Source organism: Nelumbo nucifera, chromosome 1 (assembly GCF_055504915.1).
Source record: "Nelumbo nucifera cultivar China Antique chromosome 1, China Antique-T2T, whole genome shotgun sequence".
NCBI classification, from domain to species: domain Eukaryota; kingdom Viridiplantae; phylum Streptophyta; class Magnoliopsida; order Proteales; family Nelumbonaceae; genus Nelumbo; species Nelumbo nucifera.
Genome location: NC_142649.1, coordinates 57758282 through 57776268, shown reverse-complemented (window position 1 = coordinate 57776268; position 17987 = coordinate 57758282). Strand labels below are relative to the sequence as shown.

The 17987-nt window shown below is 38.2% G+C and overlaps 1 protein-coding gene across 1 annotated transcript; it reads right to left on the bottom strand.

Moving 5' to 3' along the window:
* Positions 1 to 462: 462 nt before the first annotated feature.
* PMP (putative type 1 membrane protein) lies at positions 463 to 15751 on the bottom strand. Its single transcript, XM_010242815.3, has 11 exons — positions 15520 to 15751; positions 15258 to 15344; positions 14894 to 14989; positions 14719 to 14794; positions 14521 to 14622; positions 14188 to 14276; positions 13964 to 14071; positions 13691 to 13828; positions 11677 to 11782; positions 8152 to 8363; positions 463 to 960 (listed from the first exon to the last, which is right to left on the bottom strand). Exons 1-11 carry the CDS (start codon positions 15568 to 15570, stop codon positions 892 to 894), a joined length of 1134 nt encoding a protein of 377 aa, XP_010241117.1. The 5' UTR covers positions 15571 to 15751; the 3' UTR covers positions 463 to 891.
* Between the last annotated feature and the right edge of the window lie 2236 nt (positions 15752 to 17987).

Sequence of the window (17987 nt, the reverse complement as noted above, 5' to 3'; positions counted from 1 at the left end):
GTAAAGATTTGAGGGGCAACTGGTGTGGTCTATCCTTTGCGTTTGATCATTTTGGGCACGAAAATATCACTTTTGACTCTTCTTCTGATGAATAGAACGACAGAAAATGTGGTTCCGTCCGCCCTTTCTTTAACCATGTAGAACTCTTGACTCTTGAGAATTATTTGAGTTAAGTTTTCACTCTTCAGCTCCATTTGTTTCAAGCTGAAGAGTTGAGTTACAATTCCACCCCTTTTTACAATGAAAACTTTGTTTCCCTTAACATTTACATCAAGACAATGGTTGAACCTAAAATATTTCAGACTGAAAATTTTTACGGAGAAACAAACGCAGCCCTTGCAATAAGGAATACCAAAAAAACAAAGGTCAATTAAGGAAAATTGGAGGAAAAGAATAAAAAGATTTGACACTCAAGTAGATCTGATTTTTCAACATAAATATGATAAATGACAAGCAAGAAGAAACCTCACAATCAAAATTTCTCTTTTTATTCTGATTTTATCCAAATGAAATGACCAAATATACCAATATAACTATTACATTTTTTATGTAGTTTTTCCAATGGCCACTCCTGCACTTAATTTATCATGAAATGAATAAAATACCCATAATATTACTTGGAATTGTTTCTATATATATTAATCCCCTGTTCCTTGGTCCACCTACGAGTTCCTAAAGGCTAAAGAATTATCGAACCAGTCAGCACAGCCCGTTCAACAGCACAGAACCAAGGGACGATCTTACAAATAACAAACAAAACAGAAATATCATGCTCACTTAGAAGATAATACCGGAAAGCACATAGGTTGAAGGCTACAAGTATCTACAAATCCAAACTCTAGAGCCGATGTTCTTGTCACAATTAGACAAGCCGATTGATGTCGCTTTGAACTAGTCAAGCTTGACATTAGAATATAGGAGAGTATCCCTCGTGAGAGGCATATTGAGAAGAAAGTGTACCTGCATATAAATAAAATCATCCAACAAACAATGAAAATGTCAGACCTTTTGATCCAGAATATGATCTATCTAATAATGAAAACAAGAACAATAAATGTTATTGATCAAAAAAAAAAAAAGATAACAAGAACAATTAGTGACAAGTCGCAGGGATGCAAGACATGATATCGAATACCCTCCTCCCTCTTGGTCATAACATAAAGATATTGTAAGCTTTACAATAAGAGGGAGCATCAGAGTCCATGAAGAGGGAATATCTGAAAGGCTCACTAGGCTCATTCTCCAACACAGACGAAATCTCATACCAGATAAATAAATAAATGAAATATACCAGCAACCACAACTCTTCATTATGCACAGTTTCCAATAAAATTGAAGCCAACATTCCACCAAATGAGAAAAACCAAAGGACACCATAAATCACGTTAGAGTTATCTACCTCCACTCTATACCCCTTGAGATCAGAATTTTCAACATCAAAAACCCACCAAGGAATTGCAAAGGCGAACAGCATAAGGCTAGGCACAATCCACATCTCTGACTTCGTAAATCACAACAGAGATGACAGGCCTATTCTCCAAATTGGCCCATAATACTATAGCAGAAATAAATAAAGCATACAACCAACCAAATCTCTTCATAATGCACACAGTCTCACAGAGCTTCCAAAATAGACTGAAGCCAATGTTCTGACACAGTACACCAAGTCAGAGTTATCCACCTCCAAATATACCCCTTTAGATCAGAATTGTCAGCCTCAGAAAAAATGGGGGAAAAAACACCACCTAGGAAGTGCAAATGCAAACAGTGTCAAGTCATAAGTGAGGCTAGCACAATCCAGATCTGACTTTACAACAGACACAAGTAGAGGTTTCAATGGTCAACTTGAATCACATTTTAAGGGAGGGAAACCAGGTGGCTGACCTTCTGGCAGTCTTGAGCATAGTTGTCAAGGCGACGCCTAGGCGACAAGGCGCCCTTGGAGGCTCGCCTCGCCCAGTCGCCTAGCAGTTTTGTATACTGTCTTATAAAATACTTTTATATTGTTACTTTTTTGAGATTATAATTATAAAATAGACATCAGTAAACAAACATATTCATTTTTTGTGTTTATAAACTAATTTCTTTTTATTATTTTCTTATTTTTTAGGGTTTAATCAACACAAGCATCGCTAACTGCTGTATTGAACCCTCAAAGACTTCAGAATTTGAACCAATTAGTAAAGGGAAAAACTTAAAGTTTTGTCTAATCATAAATATGTTGATTTTCTAGACAAACATGAAGTTTATAATTTTCTTATAAAAACTATGGATAGTTATTAAGGAAAGATGGTTATGGAACCTAGAAAACTACCTAGGATATGTATTTTTCACTTAAAAAAATCCATCACCTAGGCGACTAGGCGACAAGGCGGCCCCTTGTCACCTAGCCTTGCCTTGGCGCCTTGAAAACTATGGCCTTGAGCCACACAGACCAGCCCATGAGAAAAAACAATGCTAGACGGCTCCCCCACCCACATGCGTAAACCTTTCCTTATGTAACCCTCACCACCATCCCAGAAAAGAATGAATGAAAAAATTTCACATCTATGCCAGGATTTGAACTGCAGTTTCTCCAAATCAGTAGGTAAGTTTCACGAAATCATTCAATAAAATTAAAACCCACATTTCATTCTTCTGTCATAACTCAGTCACTTGCACTCCACCCATATGCTCTCATTGAGACACAAACCTGCACAACCCCAACCAGCCATCCAATAAAAACTGACACCGACTAGAAGAAGTTGGACAAAACTGAATCAAAAACTTCCCAAATGGGAGGATCACCCACTCCCTGGCAATAGAGCATCCTAAACAGCTCTAAATTTTCCTCTCCTGCCTCTGGTACTTTTTTTTTTTTTAAAGGTAAAAAAAAAAAGATTATAAAATCAATTCCTACCTCTGGTACTTTACCCCCCACCTTTACCTTTCCCACCTGCTCCAAAAATGAATTTCAATTCCTACCTCCTCTTCTCTGACCTCTATATTTGACTTAGTTGCCCCTTCCTCATGAAACAAATGCTCTTTGCCCTTCTAATGCTTTTTGCCGATGTAATAAAATCAAATCAAATAAAAAAAAATGAAATCCTTAGCCCCATTCTGTCCAAACCAAGGAAGACCAAGCCAACCTTCTTATCTACCTTCAGTGTGGTTAATAACCACTAATAAAGTGGCTCTGTCCTTGGTCTCACATCTATCACTTCATCCAACATCTATGATGACCCTAAGACTTCAACTTTCTCAACCAGCTCTCTCCATCTTTGAGTGAGAACATAAAACCCATGAATCAACTTTGTGTGGGGTGGAAGAAAGGAAAGAATTCATGGAAGATGAAATCAAGATTTTTAATATTCTTAAACCAGTGGCAATTTTGTAATTCCTGAGTGATTTGGATTTTGGTATGTTTGAGTTTTTTATGTCAATTTTATTTTCTACTTTGTTTGTATTTTTTATTGGAAACGTAACTTTCATTCAAACATTATATTAAGTGGTACAACTGTCAACCACCCACAAAAAGTGTTGACCCCTTGGTTTATCTCATTGTCTACGACACAGCCCAAAGAGAATTTCCCCAAGGCTCCCTGCTTTGCCAGAGTATCAGCTAGACCCTTGGCTGACCTCCTGGACCACTTGAAGATTGCCCCCACTTCCCTTGCTAAGCAGAAAATTTCCCTCATTGGCTGTCTATAATTCCAGGCCCCCAGGCTGTTTGTTTGCATCCAGCCTAATAGTAACTTAGCTCAAGTGTTTTCAGCGAGTGTATAATCTTGATAGTTATGATGTCAATCACTTGTTCCATGGATCTTTTAGTCCCTTGAAAAATTCTGTTATTTCTTTCTTCCCAAATAGGCCAGAGGATAGTTGCTCTTGTGGCTTCCCTTTTTTACTTTTACTTTGTTAGTATCATAGGAATAACATTAGTTAACTTAAAGGATCAAATTAGTTCAAAGAGTTTCATTTGTGAGTTTTAGAATTTTGAAAAGTAAAGATAAAATCAAGTCGCTTTCTTTCATCCTATTATCAAGAGTCAATTTTTCTATTTTACAGGATTTTAGTATCACAAGTTAGGCTATTTAGCTATCTATCCAACAAGACCAAGATCAATTCAACATGTTTCAAGTGAGTTATAACAATTTACTTGTAGAGTCCTAGTTTTAACAGGATTTAAGGCTTTCTATTTCTTTGGGTCACTCTTGGAATTGTTTTTGTGTAATTTATTTTTATTAGGATCAGTATAGGATATCCAGAGTTGTTTTAGGAGTTGAGAATCCTTATTTAAGTGTCCATAAGGGTAAATGGGATTGTTTTAATTCTAATGCAATTAGGAGTCAATTCTAGTTGAATTGAGTCACTAAAGGGAGATACAAACCCTTATATTTAATATAGAAATAGAGTCATTTAAATTGGATTTTTTTTTGAAGAATCAGAATAAAAGATTTCAATAAAATAAAGGGAGAATGACCAATCAGCCCAGATCAGAATTTTATAGCCCCAAAGTACAGGGGGAATGCATCCTGACCGTGAAATAGGGGGGAGAGGGCTAGTAGTAGGGGGGGGCTGGAATTCAGAATTCTGCATCGGGTGTATCAGTACTTCTCCGTAAAATAAAGAGTCATACAACCCGAGGGTGTTAAGATAACACCAAGGATTTGCCGACAAAGACCTCCCTCTCTACCAGCTTGTCAATTTCAACAACACCATTTCGGACCAGATCTGAATCCTGGACTATCCCCCCTCCGACCTCCCCCTCTTCCTGTATTTCCCCTCTCTTCCCCTCCAAACACCCTTCTCGTCCTACCTCCCTTACTTCCACTCCTTCCGCCCCCTGAGAAGAATCAAGAACTCTCTCTTTTCTGTGGTATACCTTTTCTTTTCTCTCATTCCCTCCTAACTCCCCAAATAGCCTTTTTTTGACCCCCAGGAGATTCTGCCTCTTCCACAAGCTCCTTTCCTTGTCCCTCCTTCAACCTATGTTCAAACCTTCGACCAACATCCGAGACAAGGTTGCTTATCTCTTGGTCGATCCACTTGTCACTAAACTCAAAAGCACCATCAGTAGCTTCTTCCCTGTCCTTTGTTAAACAAATCAGTGGGTCCGAGGTCCTATCTTCTTCCCCTGCTGAGAAATGTGTCGGAGCCAAGGAAACTATGGTCACCTATTGGGAAACGTCAGGCTTTGACTTCCCCCGACAAAACTCAGTCCTTAACCTTCCTTCCTCTCCCAACTTCAGACCCTGGCCGTTAGCCTCACGGCAAGCTCCCTCCTCTTCGGACGATGAAGCAACTCAGGTGGCACTTGAAGCTCTTTCAAGGTCCTATTTCCTCTCCTTCGCTGAAACTCCACCGTCTTTTTGCCTTCTCCATATTTAGTAGCCATCCAAATCCAAACATCCGTTTGGTCCTTACCTTTTGAAATACCTTTCAAGAAACCCCTCTTAAACTACCTTTTACCAATAATGCCCCCTTCCCCCCTCCTATGGGCCCCACCTATAGGAGATTCGAAGTTAATTCCTCCTGCCACGCGTGTCCCTCTAACTTCCCCTTCTACCATGTGCAAACCAAGCTCCCCCTCCTTATCTTCCTCCCTCCGCCATCTGTCCTTCCCTGTTTAAATCTGAACCCTTCTCTCCATCTAAGATTCCATTACTGCCCTTCCCATCATCCACCTCACAATCGTCTTCCTCCAACCAACCGTTCATCTTCCTTTCCTAGAAACTGCTCCCCTGAGACCCAAGGCGACATCCTTCTTAGTCTCTTCATTTCCCTCTATAACTAATCTCAGATTGTATTTCTCCCCAGCAAAAAGCAACTCTATCTCTTGTGGTGAGACCCTTCTGTTCTTTTGTGCATCGAATATGGGAATTCTTTTGTACTCTCTTTCGCTATGCAGGTGGGTTCCTTCTCAAGATGTGGCAAGACTCTTCAACCATGGTTTCTTGAGACAGAGAAAGAAAAGAGGGATGGTAATGTACAAAGCAACAAAGGCAGCAATTTGCTAGGTAACATGGGAAGAGAGGAACAACAGAATTTTCTTGGAAAAAAGTATAACAATAAAGGAAGTGATTGATAGTATCAAGGTGAAAGTAGCCCATTGGGTAAAACCCTTGGACTGCTTTCAAGTCTTTTCAGTTGCAGATATTCTAAGAACATGGTCCGAAGTAGCACAATCTTCGAGAGTAAGAGATAAAGTAAGGCTGAAGTGGAAACCACCTGAAGTCAATAAAATAAAGCTGAATTTTGATGGGTGCTCATATGGAAATCCAGGCATCTCAGGATTCAGGAATAGGAGGAGTATTAAGAAACTCTGACAGGAGGATATTGGGTATGTTCTCAGGACCGATTGGCAACATGCAGACATGTTGAAGTGGAAGGGGACTCAAAAGTAGTAATTTCATGGGCAATAAATAGCAGCCACACCCATGGACGTTTAAACATGTGATTAGGGAAATGGAGAAGATTGCAAAGAAGGTTGAGGCTGAATTTAAATGGGTCTGAAGAAGTGCAAATGAGCTAGCTGATGGATTACCAAAACAGGGGGCATTGAGACAGCATATTTTGGGCTACACTGTAATGAGGGGTGAATAGAGTGATTAAAGGAGATAAACAGTCCCATCATCAAGTTGTATAAACTGCTTACAATCTGAATTTTAATAAAAAAAAGCACTCTATCTCTTTCGGTAAGTTTGAGACGTTCACACACTTCTACCAACAATCTAGCAGAGTCCAACTTATTCCAAGTCCTATTCCTATCGTCAAATTTGAGACAACCACCACAAGCTTTTCCAATTTCTTCAAATGTAGCTCCAGGCTTGTAGTGGGATCCCATAAACTGCAACCCACGCAGCTCTTCTCCTCCTCCCTTCTTCTCCCAACACCCCGACCGCCGGGAACCACCACCCAAGCCAAAGGTCCAAATCCCTCCGTTTATGGGATTCCTCTTCTAACACCTTCTCCACCCACTCTCTCCTGTAGATCATTAAGAGAAATAGGCCACCATTTAGCCGTCTGACTCTCATGATCCTCTCTTCTCCCCACTCCAACCTCACCCATGCTTCAACCTTCTCAACGTCCAGCTCTGTGCCAACGAACCTACCCACTAGACTTGCCTTCAACATCAATAACCTCTCTTCCATTCTACCAATCTTCTCTACCTCCATGCGAACGCTCTTCATCTCCATTGCATAGGGCTTCGTCTCGGCTCTTACCCAATGGAATAAAAAGGTTTTTCTAGAGTCAACTGTGGGTAAGAGTGATCTTTTTTCTCTCTTTGCTCCCTTTTCTTGATCTCTAAAATTGCAATATTTCTCTTCTCCATTTCATATATGAATCACTTTCTTTCATAAACTATATCCTTAATTCCCCTTCTTTACCCATCAGATAAACCCTAGAAGGCCCTTTCTTCTTCCCATCCTATATTAAAGCTCTTTAATCTGCACATTGCCCACTACCATGAACCAGACCCAACCAGATGGCATGAACCCTAATCTTAAAGTGGAACCATCTGAAGGTCAAAACTTAGATATTCCTAACTCCTGCTAACCGTGGCAACTGCCAATTCCTCTATCACCAACTTGATTGACAAGACCATTTAGGTCCCCATTTTCTAGCCCATGAACAAATCCTCCTCATTCCTTGAGATTCTGCCCCCACATAATCCAACCAGAGGTTGCCTAGATGCATAACAGGTTCTATGAGGTAAAATAACTAAAAGAAATGGTCTAAATAAGAAAGAAGAAACAAATAAAACAAATGTCTTCTGGATTTCTTAATCCTCTGTTGTGCCAGTCAATAAGAATAAATATTTAGTATCATTTTTTTGGGGTATGGGTGTCATTAAATAATGATTAAGGAAACCTTTATCTGTAGTTCATATGAGCACATGTGCTTCTGCATGAGAGTTGCATTTAAAAGAACCAGGTGCTTTCTTTTCTTCTCTCTATTTCCTTTCTTTCCCATTTCATCAGTAGATACAACTACCATGGATCACATACAGCAATCTTTAGGCATACTCGCCAAAAATTTCCCAATCCTAAATGCACAGGACTATTGTTTAGAGATTTCATGAATATCTTGGAGTCTGTTGTAAATAAAATAAGAATGCAAGTTGACAAGTCATTTGAGCATGACAACCAGATTAATGTTTATTCTCACCCCAAGCAAGGTAGATATGAGGAAAATGATTCCTGTTATCCAAGCAAGACTCCATCTAACCAGCTGCACCTCAGAAGTGGTGGTAGAATTAGTTGAGCCTGCCACTTCCTTCAACGACCGAGAAGAAGACTGAGAAGTAAAGTTCACATTCAACAGTGAACTGGACTCTGGATCATATTTTCCACCGAAGGAGAAGACTCCAACAATTTGACCTGGCCAAGAGATACAAACCACCGATTTTTAAGATGGAAAAGAAAGCTGAGTTAGCAAGAAAAAACCCATTCATAACAAGAAAGTCAAGAATGTTTTATGTTAATAGCTAAAAACAATTATAATAAATCCTTAAGAGAGAGAAAAAGAATGATGCATCAATGGAGTATAACCAGCTTCACAAGGCCCTATGTACCCAAGTAAAAGGGGGCATCAGTGTTGATTGGTTTATTTCATATGATGAACTATTAAAAGATCTATAAAACAAATTTACGTTTATAAAAGATTCTGTCCTCTGATCCAGAAACATTGCATGGTTCATCCTTATAAAATGTCTTTACACACTGGGGATAAACATAATGGTTTTTTTTTTTTTTTTTGAAAAATCAAAAGAGCAACTATATTGTCTTCAAGAATGCTTTAGTTTCTCTCACTCAGCAGGAATCCAGCATAGAAAAGGAGGTGTAAGTTCCAAAGATGTAGCTTTATAGGCCAAAAGAGTGAGCAAGAAAGGTTGTCAGGTAATCCTTCGCATTCCCACTGGAAGAGTAAGCCACAAAAGTGCAATGAACTGATAGGTGGTAAGTCATCTGTCAGCCAATTAAAAATTGCATATAAATAATGTGTCTTTTTAATTTTCCCTCTTTTGAGATAAATTCATACACAGAGTGATAAATCCTCCATTGGGACCAAATTATTAAGGGTGTCAATTGGATTGGATTTGGTCCAATCCAATCCAGTCCAATATGAGTCCATTAATCCAATCCAATGAACATTTTGGACGTCCAATCTGTTCAAATTTGTTTTAATGTAGATTGTTTTATAAATATTTTAATTTAGATTAATTCTAAACCAAACCTGGTCCATTGACACCTATATTCTTATCTTCTATGAATGGACCAGATATTGACTCAATCCAACCCAATCCAATATAAATTCATTACAGATGGACCATGTCCAATCCAATCCAATAAATACTTTGGACCATTAAGTATGGACTGGTCTAATTCAATATGTCTTGTTGGATGGGTGCAATCCAAAATTGACACCCCTACAAATTATCATCGGCTAAGGATTTATTAATATATGATGTCCAGATGGGGAAAAGACAATTTTGCAGGATGGAGATTTCCGAATTATTGCATTAAAAATGGACCCCCTTCTGCCACAAGGGAGAAGTCAAGTCATAACGAGTCCCCCATATCACTATTCTACTCAATAAAGCCTTATCCACTATATGGGGCCAACTACATTTTTATTGTTTTATATGGAGTCAGCCACATGAACCCTATTTTGCCATCCCACTATCAAGGGCCACATCCATTGTTAATGATATTCCTCAAATCATTTTTCACTACCCCACCCATGTCCCTTTTGGCCTAACCGTAGGCCCTAGGTTATCTAGATTCTAGACCATTCATCTTGCAATATAGTAAGTGATCTTCCAATGCACAGGCCCAAACCTTCTTATAACATATTTTCCCACATTTTATCACCAATTGAGGCTATTCTTAGATTCCCACAGAAAAGCTAACTTATAATCCTACCCATTCTGGTTTTTCCACTCACCTATCTCAACATTCACATCTCTGCCAATACTTGTTTCTTCAACATGCTTGTTGACTATTGAACACTTTTCCCCAATATCTGCACCCTAATAATACATTTTATTGTTTGCTTAATTTGATATGGAGCTTATAGAGCCAATGGTTCTCCTAGGATAAGATTGATCTCTAGTGTCTAGAGGGTTTAGGCAACACCACATTCATAATTGACTAGGCAAATAATGGATAAGACGCTAATAGGATTGTCTCGAGGGGGTAGGGATGGCTGTATTTATGGGACCATATTCCAAGCACATATTGAGTACATGGATACAATTTATGCCTTGGAATTCCACTTTGTCTACAAACAAGGAAGCTATAAGTAATGCAACTATGAACCTCATAGAGTTCAATCCTGGCTAAAGATGAATTTGAGTGGCATGCTTCACACTTGAAAGTCAAATAGGAAATGGTATTTCCAGTGATGGAGGGTGAAAAACACATAATAAACTACCTGTGAGGGTTAATAATCTAAGGTAGTGAAGCAATAGCCTACCAAGGCAACAATCAATAACTTGTCCAAGAGGACGAGTGGTCAGACTACTGAGACATGGCCCAAACACCTTTAATTTGCAAAATGGGATTTTTTTTATCAGCAAAACAGAAAAGCAATTCACTCATTAATTTCTTGAAATAAAAAGATTACAACAAGGAGTTGTGAAAGTCTGAAACAACCCAATACAAAGCATACACACCCACCACCCTATTACAATTGTGCCCAATACATTTGTTGTTTGTGAACTCCTTGCCACTTGAAGCATCAAATCTCATTTTTAAATTGCCAAACCACCCCCTCACCATTTTTCAGCCACCTCATTACTATCTTTGAGTCCCCTTTAATAACCAATCTTGCAATTCCCATTTCTTTAGCTTTCTATACACCAAAAAATGCTGCCAAAATTTCTGCCTTTACTGAATCACCTTGCCTCTATTGGACCTGAAAACAAAGAACATATATTACCACCCTCATCTCTTATGAACCCCCCCCCCCCTTCCTGAGGGACCACGATTGCCCAAACTATTGCCATCAAAGTTTAATTTCATCCAACCACCAATTGGGGGCGATCAAACCTCAAGGATTTACTATAAAGTCTGAGAAAAGCTTCAATGTTGTCACCCAATGTGCAACTCTTAGGGCTATGATCTCAAAAACTGTCTCCTTACTCTTCTCCTTCTCCCTAAAAATTCTTGTTGGGAGATGGAGAAGAATGTTGCATGGAGGAAAAAAGCTCAAGGGACATCAACTAATTTTCCTGTAAAAGAATCAATGGCACTATATAAAGAAAAGCATCAAATAACTATGTGCCAACAGTTGTAGTAATACAGAGGATGAAAGCATTATCAAAAATAATTGTGCCTAAATGATGTCCACTAATATGTTAGGACACTTAAAGGAGCCAACCCAACATTGGCCAAGTTTTGAGATCTATTGTAGAAATCATCATCATCCATTCCTTAACACAACTATATGGGGTCATCTACATGAATCCAACATTGGCCAAGTTTTGAGATCCATTGTAGAAATATTTGGCAACAAAGCTACTTGGAAGAAGAGGAGGCTCATTTCCTTGGGTAGAAGATTACCATCATTAAATCTGCAAAAACCTCCCCATCCATTCTTTAGTTTTATAGGGTCTAGCAATGCACTAAAGAGAAAGAAACTAAAGTAGAGCAACTTTGGTGCGACATTGGGGCATAAAAGGCATTTGACCTTTGTATGATGTCTGTAATGATTTAAATAGCTTGCTTAGTGTAGTGAAGAAGAGCTCAAGTCCTTGCTGAGTGATGCCATCAGGTCCATATTGTTCTTGCAATGCCTGCACCATATTAAAGGAACTCATCAAATGATGAGTATATGCATCATAGAGTAGAGATTAACATGGAAAATATGAATTGGACAAATAGACAACAAAAGTATTTACCTAACAACCAATCAAATACTTGTGTTATACATTTGGAACTCAGATTACATATTCTCTCTGAAACTGTCTTAAGTAATCATAGGCTTGTGCAAATTATGTACTTTCTTATGAGATTTACTATTTTACTAAACACATTTTTCCATTTTAAGCAGTTATTAGTTAGCTTAGGAGTTTTAGTTTTTTTCGTAGGGATTTATCTGTTTTACTTCTGAATATGACCCCATCCCAACATCTTCAATCATCTAACCGGATTCTTTCCATCATGGCCGATCTATGCTTTTACCAGATATTACATGTTGATTTTTTATGAGTAGTAGGATATCTTACATGATGGTTTGACGAAGAACCCTTATTTCACACCTTACATCTGATCTAGCAAGCACGGCTTACATCTTGTACTTGATAAAATGGTAAATTAGTTGTTTCCTACATCTCACGGTGATAGAAATCGATCAGCATCCTTGAAGACTTATTCTATAAAGAAGAAGACCTTACAACAGGTCCTGATAATGGCATAGTGGTGGTACTTGGAATTTGGACTGAATTGGACACCAAGGGTTTTTTTTTTTACAACTTTTCTGTAGGGTCCAATAAAAGGGTTTGATTGTCTATTTATACTTTTATAGTTTGTTTATGTTTAAGATTTCATAGTCATTGCATAAGTAGGACTAGAGTTATTGAGTCTTCTTTGAATTGAAATAGGATATGACAGCCTAGTTTGAGTCCTACTAGAATTATTGAGTCTAACAGTTTGACTCCTATGACTATTATGAGTCTATCAGTTTGACTCCTAGGATTATTATGAGTTTAGAGTCTATAAATATGTATGGACGTTGTACACAAAGATCAATGAAGTTCATTAGAGTTTTCTTCAGCTTATGCTAATTATGGTGAGTGATTCCCATACCCTAAAGTGATTCTAGGCACCCCGTTAGTGATTCCAGGTATTTTCTATCTTCTTTCTATTCCTATTTTCTTTCTTGTTCCTTCAAGAAGCCATTACAGCCATCAACAACCACAAATTTCTGATCAAAGAAGACCATTCAACATTCTCTAAGGACTAGAATTGAGCTTGTCCTACATCGCATGGTCACACCTTATTTGAAGACCTTTGAGCGTTAGAACTAGTACCGTTTATGTTTCTATGAGATTTATATGCATATCCATGCCAATATTGATTTATTGTATCCAAGTGGATACATGATGCTCATCTTAAAATTAGCACATGTATTGATACTCAGTTACTTGATACTAACTAATTTGAAATAATTTCAAGAAAGCTTCATTAAGTTCAATGTAGTTGTATTGCAATGATAGACACCTCTTTTTATCAGCAACAGAATTTACTTTCATAAATTGAGAAATTTTTTTGGGCAAATTAAAACATTACATTTGATGCTGGAGAACAATCCGACAACCCGTTCATTTGTAACTCATATTACAATTTTGCCCAAAACAACTGTTCCCTATAAACTCCTTGCTTTGCTAGGACATCAGCCAATCCATTTGCAATGATAGACACCTTGATGTAGGCCCAGCCCAAAATGCCTACACCTTTTTAGGAGAAAAGGTAGGGTTCTGCCAGAGTAGTTGTAATTTGTAAATTTTCAACCAGTAAGGAACAAAAACTTCCAACAGAGGCTTATATAGGACTGGAAGGCAAGTGTTAAGGGAGCTCTGAAAATTTTCAAATATTTACCAAATACACGTAAATGCAAGGTTGTAGACTTACAGTTACAGTGATAGGTATTTTCTTTTCTACCGGTATAGATATGGAAGAGAAAAGAATTCATCAGTCATCACCTTAATGCCAGTGAAACAACCTGTCATTAATTCCGCTGGACTATGCGTACTTCCAGAAAAATCTTCATGCATCTCCATTGCCCATCTAACATTATGGATCAGAGAAAGAAGGCTCATGATAAATTCCCTATCTGCATTCTGAAGAATAGATGCAAACCACTAATTAAACCTCCACATATAAGATAATAGGTTTTGGCTGAATAGCCTTGTGTTTTCCAGTAAAAAATTAAGTACGTATTAATAGAGGACAAGGATGCAGGGCCTAAGGAAGACCTTTGACATATGAAGTTTCAAAGAGGATACAGTGGTCAATGGAACAGACAGTTCCCCATTCGATGTCTCAAAGGCATCACTAAGATATGATCCACCCATCCATGATGCCTAATAAACAACAAATACATCCATGATCAAACATATGAACATGATAAAAAGATGCTAAGAAGTTATCAATGTCAAGTCGTTAACATGAAAAGGAAATGGTAGGATATATGACTAACAAGATCATGGAGTTCTTTGTCAGTGCAAGCTGCATCACAGTCAAAACCCAAGGGTTCATCCAGTGAGACTACAGAAACATCATTTTCATCTGCAGGAAAAAAAACATAAGAATTATTTAAAAAAAATCTCGACAAATCCTTCACATTTTAGCAAGAAAATGCTTGGCGTAGCATAATAGCATGTAGCCAAATCACTGACAAAGGTTAGGTCAGCATTCAAACTATCTCTCCTAAGACCCCAGATAGCTGGGACCAACACTGGCTAATGGCCTTTTATGTAGCCAAATTACATAAATCAGCCAGTCAAGAAGAAATCCTTAAATGTTGGAGTACCTGGAAGTTGGATATCAGCATTACTTGAATCAATAAGAACCTTGCTCCTAAAGACACTGCCAATTTGGGCATTATCCAGGTAATCAACCAATTGCTGTGAATCTGCAAACAATGAAACACTTTAGTGAATGGTTCACAAAATCCTGACAACTTAAGGCAGGTAGATCTGGTGGAAGTTAATGGATCAAATTCAGCAACCTTCTATTCCTTTGATTTCCAGCATTAGAACAGCACGAGGCCTATCAAATGGATTGGGCAGAAGAACCTCATTCAACTGCAAATACAGAAAGCATTAGTAAGCATCACAAGTTTGTAATATCAATATGATAATACCTAACTAAATATACCTCGAATTAGTGATAACTCATCTGACCTTGGATGAACTATCTGCTGAAAGAGAAGGTGGTGGTGCAAAACCGAGCAATACTGACACGGCAGCAGCAACATCAGAGAGCACCATCGAATCACTCTATGACAAAAGAATGGATTATCAATCAATTACAAAAGGTAGTTTGCAGTATAAAATGCAGAGATGCACAATATAATTCTATTGTCGATTATTAATAATGATGTCTGGTCTTCATCAAGGTTTAGAAATTAAGCATCCCACCATCCCTCCCTCACAATCATATTATTTTTTAATAAAAATTCAAAACCGAGAATTTGTTCATCCCGAATATCCCAGCAGCAAAGCAAAGCAAAAAAAAAAAAAACTACAAAACAAATAAATAAATTACCTCAACGGCAACATCTGAAGAACGAGAAAGAATAAACCGATGACTAGGGCTATCGAGGAATAAGATCGAACCAGTCCTGCTCTCGGCCTAGATCGAAATCCAATAGAGACAAACAAGATAAGTCGCAGATCTAATATCAATTTCGTGGATATTTCGAATAATCCAATAGAAAGAAAAAACAATACTCAAGTAGATGAATTAGCAGAGATTTCCATAAAAAATAAGCAATTTTTTTAGCTCAAGAAGGGAATTGAGTACAAACCCTAATCTGCACGCAGAGAAAGGACAGCAAAATCAGCACGCGGAGGTCCATTGCAGGACGACGAGAGCTCCAGCCTCCAGGTAGCTCTACGATAGTTTCGAATTCGTCTCTGTTCAGAATCTTCAGATACAGAATCAAGAATTTGCAGAGGACTACGAGATGGCCAGGAAGTCTCTCTTCTCGTTACTAATGTTTTCGTATTTCGTTGTGGTGTGCTGTACTGTGTTTCCGTAAGGATTTTGATTAGAAGCGACTCTTTGATGTCGGATTAGGATCTTGTTGAATATATCTACCCCACCGAATATTGCTCTGATCCCATCTGAAACCGATCCAATGATCTTCAATACGAGGGTGTTCGCTATCATAGCGTTCGGTTCCGTAAGGCTGCGTTTGGAAACAATGCAAATGAGTATGGTTGCAAATATGTAGAGTATAAAACAGTTCATATAAATTATAAAGTTCGGTTAATTTTGCATTTACAAATTTATCTTCTTATCAAATAGGCTTTTAGCTGTAATGGATGCAAATATGAATTTCAATAAAGCACTAAAGCATATATTTTTTTATCCAAAGGGCATTTGAATGCAAATTTATTTCTTTTTTATTGATGTACTTTTTACATCTTATTATTAATGTAAATATGCATTAGTCTATCATTTGTCAATGCATAAATGTAATGTTGCCAAATACATGCAAAAGTGAACCAAAGTGCAAATTTACCCTGAACTGAGATTTACACTCATTTACATCTCCAAATGCAGCCTAAGTGTTTCCCATTTATAAGCATTTTTCCATCTGAACAATTACCCCTTTTAACTTTCATTTGCGACAAAGACTTCCTTGAACTTTGGCTTTGCAATGAATAATTCATCTGTTAGAGTTCTCCAAATTACCAAAAAAAAAATCATCTGTTTTTTAATCAAAACAAAGGAGATTCATTCATTTATAGGTTCAATATGTGCATAGCTGTGATGACCATATGCTATGTCTTTCTGATTTTTACAAGCAAAGTAAGTTAAATTATGAGCTAGAATATTTAGGTCCCTTTTTATTTGCTAAATATTTACAGCTGGAAAAGAGTCCCATAGCTCCCATGATTGATCCATCCGCATTTGGAAATGCCAAGGATTATCCAATGTACGATCCTTGATTCTTTTGATTAGGGCTTCTGCATCTGAGAATACAAACACCTTTGACACAAACAGCCTTCTAGCATGATGTAGAACTTGTATGAGTCCCCACAGCTCTGCATCTTCAGCTCCAACTGCATAACATTTCCTGCCTTCTGCTGCAATTGTTTGAAAGCCATGAGTTAAGATTGTGTATCCAACACCTGCTTTGCAACTAAGTGGCATAAATGAGCCAACCACAAAGATCAAGAACTGATCAGTTGATGATGCCCCATCTGTGCACGGAATTTGTGCTAGATGTAGAGGATTGCAACTTGAGTTGTTTATATAAAAATGAGAAATTTGAGATAGAATCTTCTGAGGATTAGGCTTAGCACCGCGGTATATGATGCCATTCCTAGCTTCCCAGATTAATATCTAAATATTATCATGAGAGTGGTCCAATAATGGAGTTGAGTTTCTTTTGGCAGCTTATCAATTTTAGTTTTCATCCATTGTTCAACCGTATGGATGAATGGGCCTTGTGTTATGCTCTCGGGATAGATGCCTATTTGTGCCAGGAGCCATATTACTCTAGTAAATGGACACTTGAAAAATAAGTGAGTGCTTGACTCCTTTGTCTCCTTGCAAAAAAACGCATGTGATTGATTTGCTTTTAAGGCTACTGAGTTGATGCTGTTGTTTGGGTAATATTTCTTCTTGATATATTCAGCCCAAAATGCTTCTGGATGGCTCATTACATGCCACACTTGTTTGTTAAATAAAACAAAATTAAAATCTTTATTTCTCTTCAAACCTAAATGTTATGGTCACACCATCCGGCAGTGCATTGTGCGCACAGTCATAGGTAGCAACACGCACAGCAACCCGCACAACAGCAGGCACCACCTGGCAGTGCCGCACAGCAGCACGTACCGTTGAAGCGCACAGCACACACCGCCAGGCAACAGCACGCACCGCATGCACCGCATGGCAGCACGCACCGCGCACACGCCCGGCACCGCACGGCAGCACGCGCGGGACCATAACACTAAACCCCAACTTGTTTAGGTCTACACAATTTATCCCATGCTATTCTTCTTTGATGATCATGTTTCCACCAAAAGTTTCTATTTATAACATCAATTTCTTTAGTAACTACTGATGGCATGATGGCTACCCCCATTGTATAGGACGGTATGGCTTGTTGTACAGCTTGAACTAGAGTATTCCTGACTGCTTGAGAGAGAAGTTTTGCTTTCCAGCATGTTAGTCTATCTTAGACTTTTTGGATGATCTCCTTATAATCTGCTTTCAATCTCCTATCCATACAAAGCAGGATGCCTAAATACTTTGATC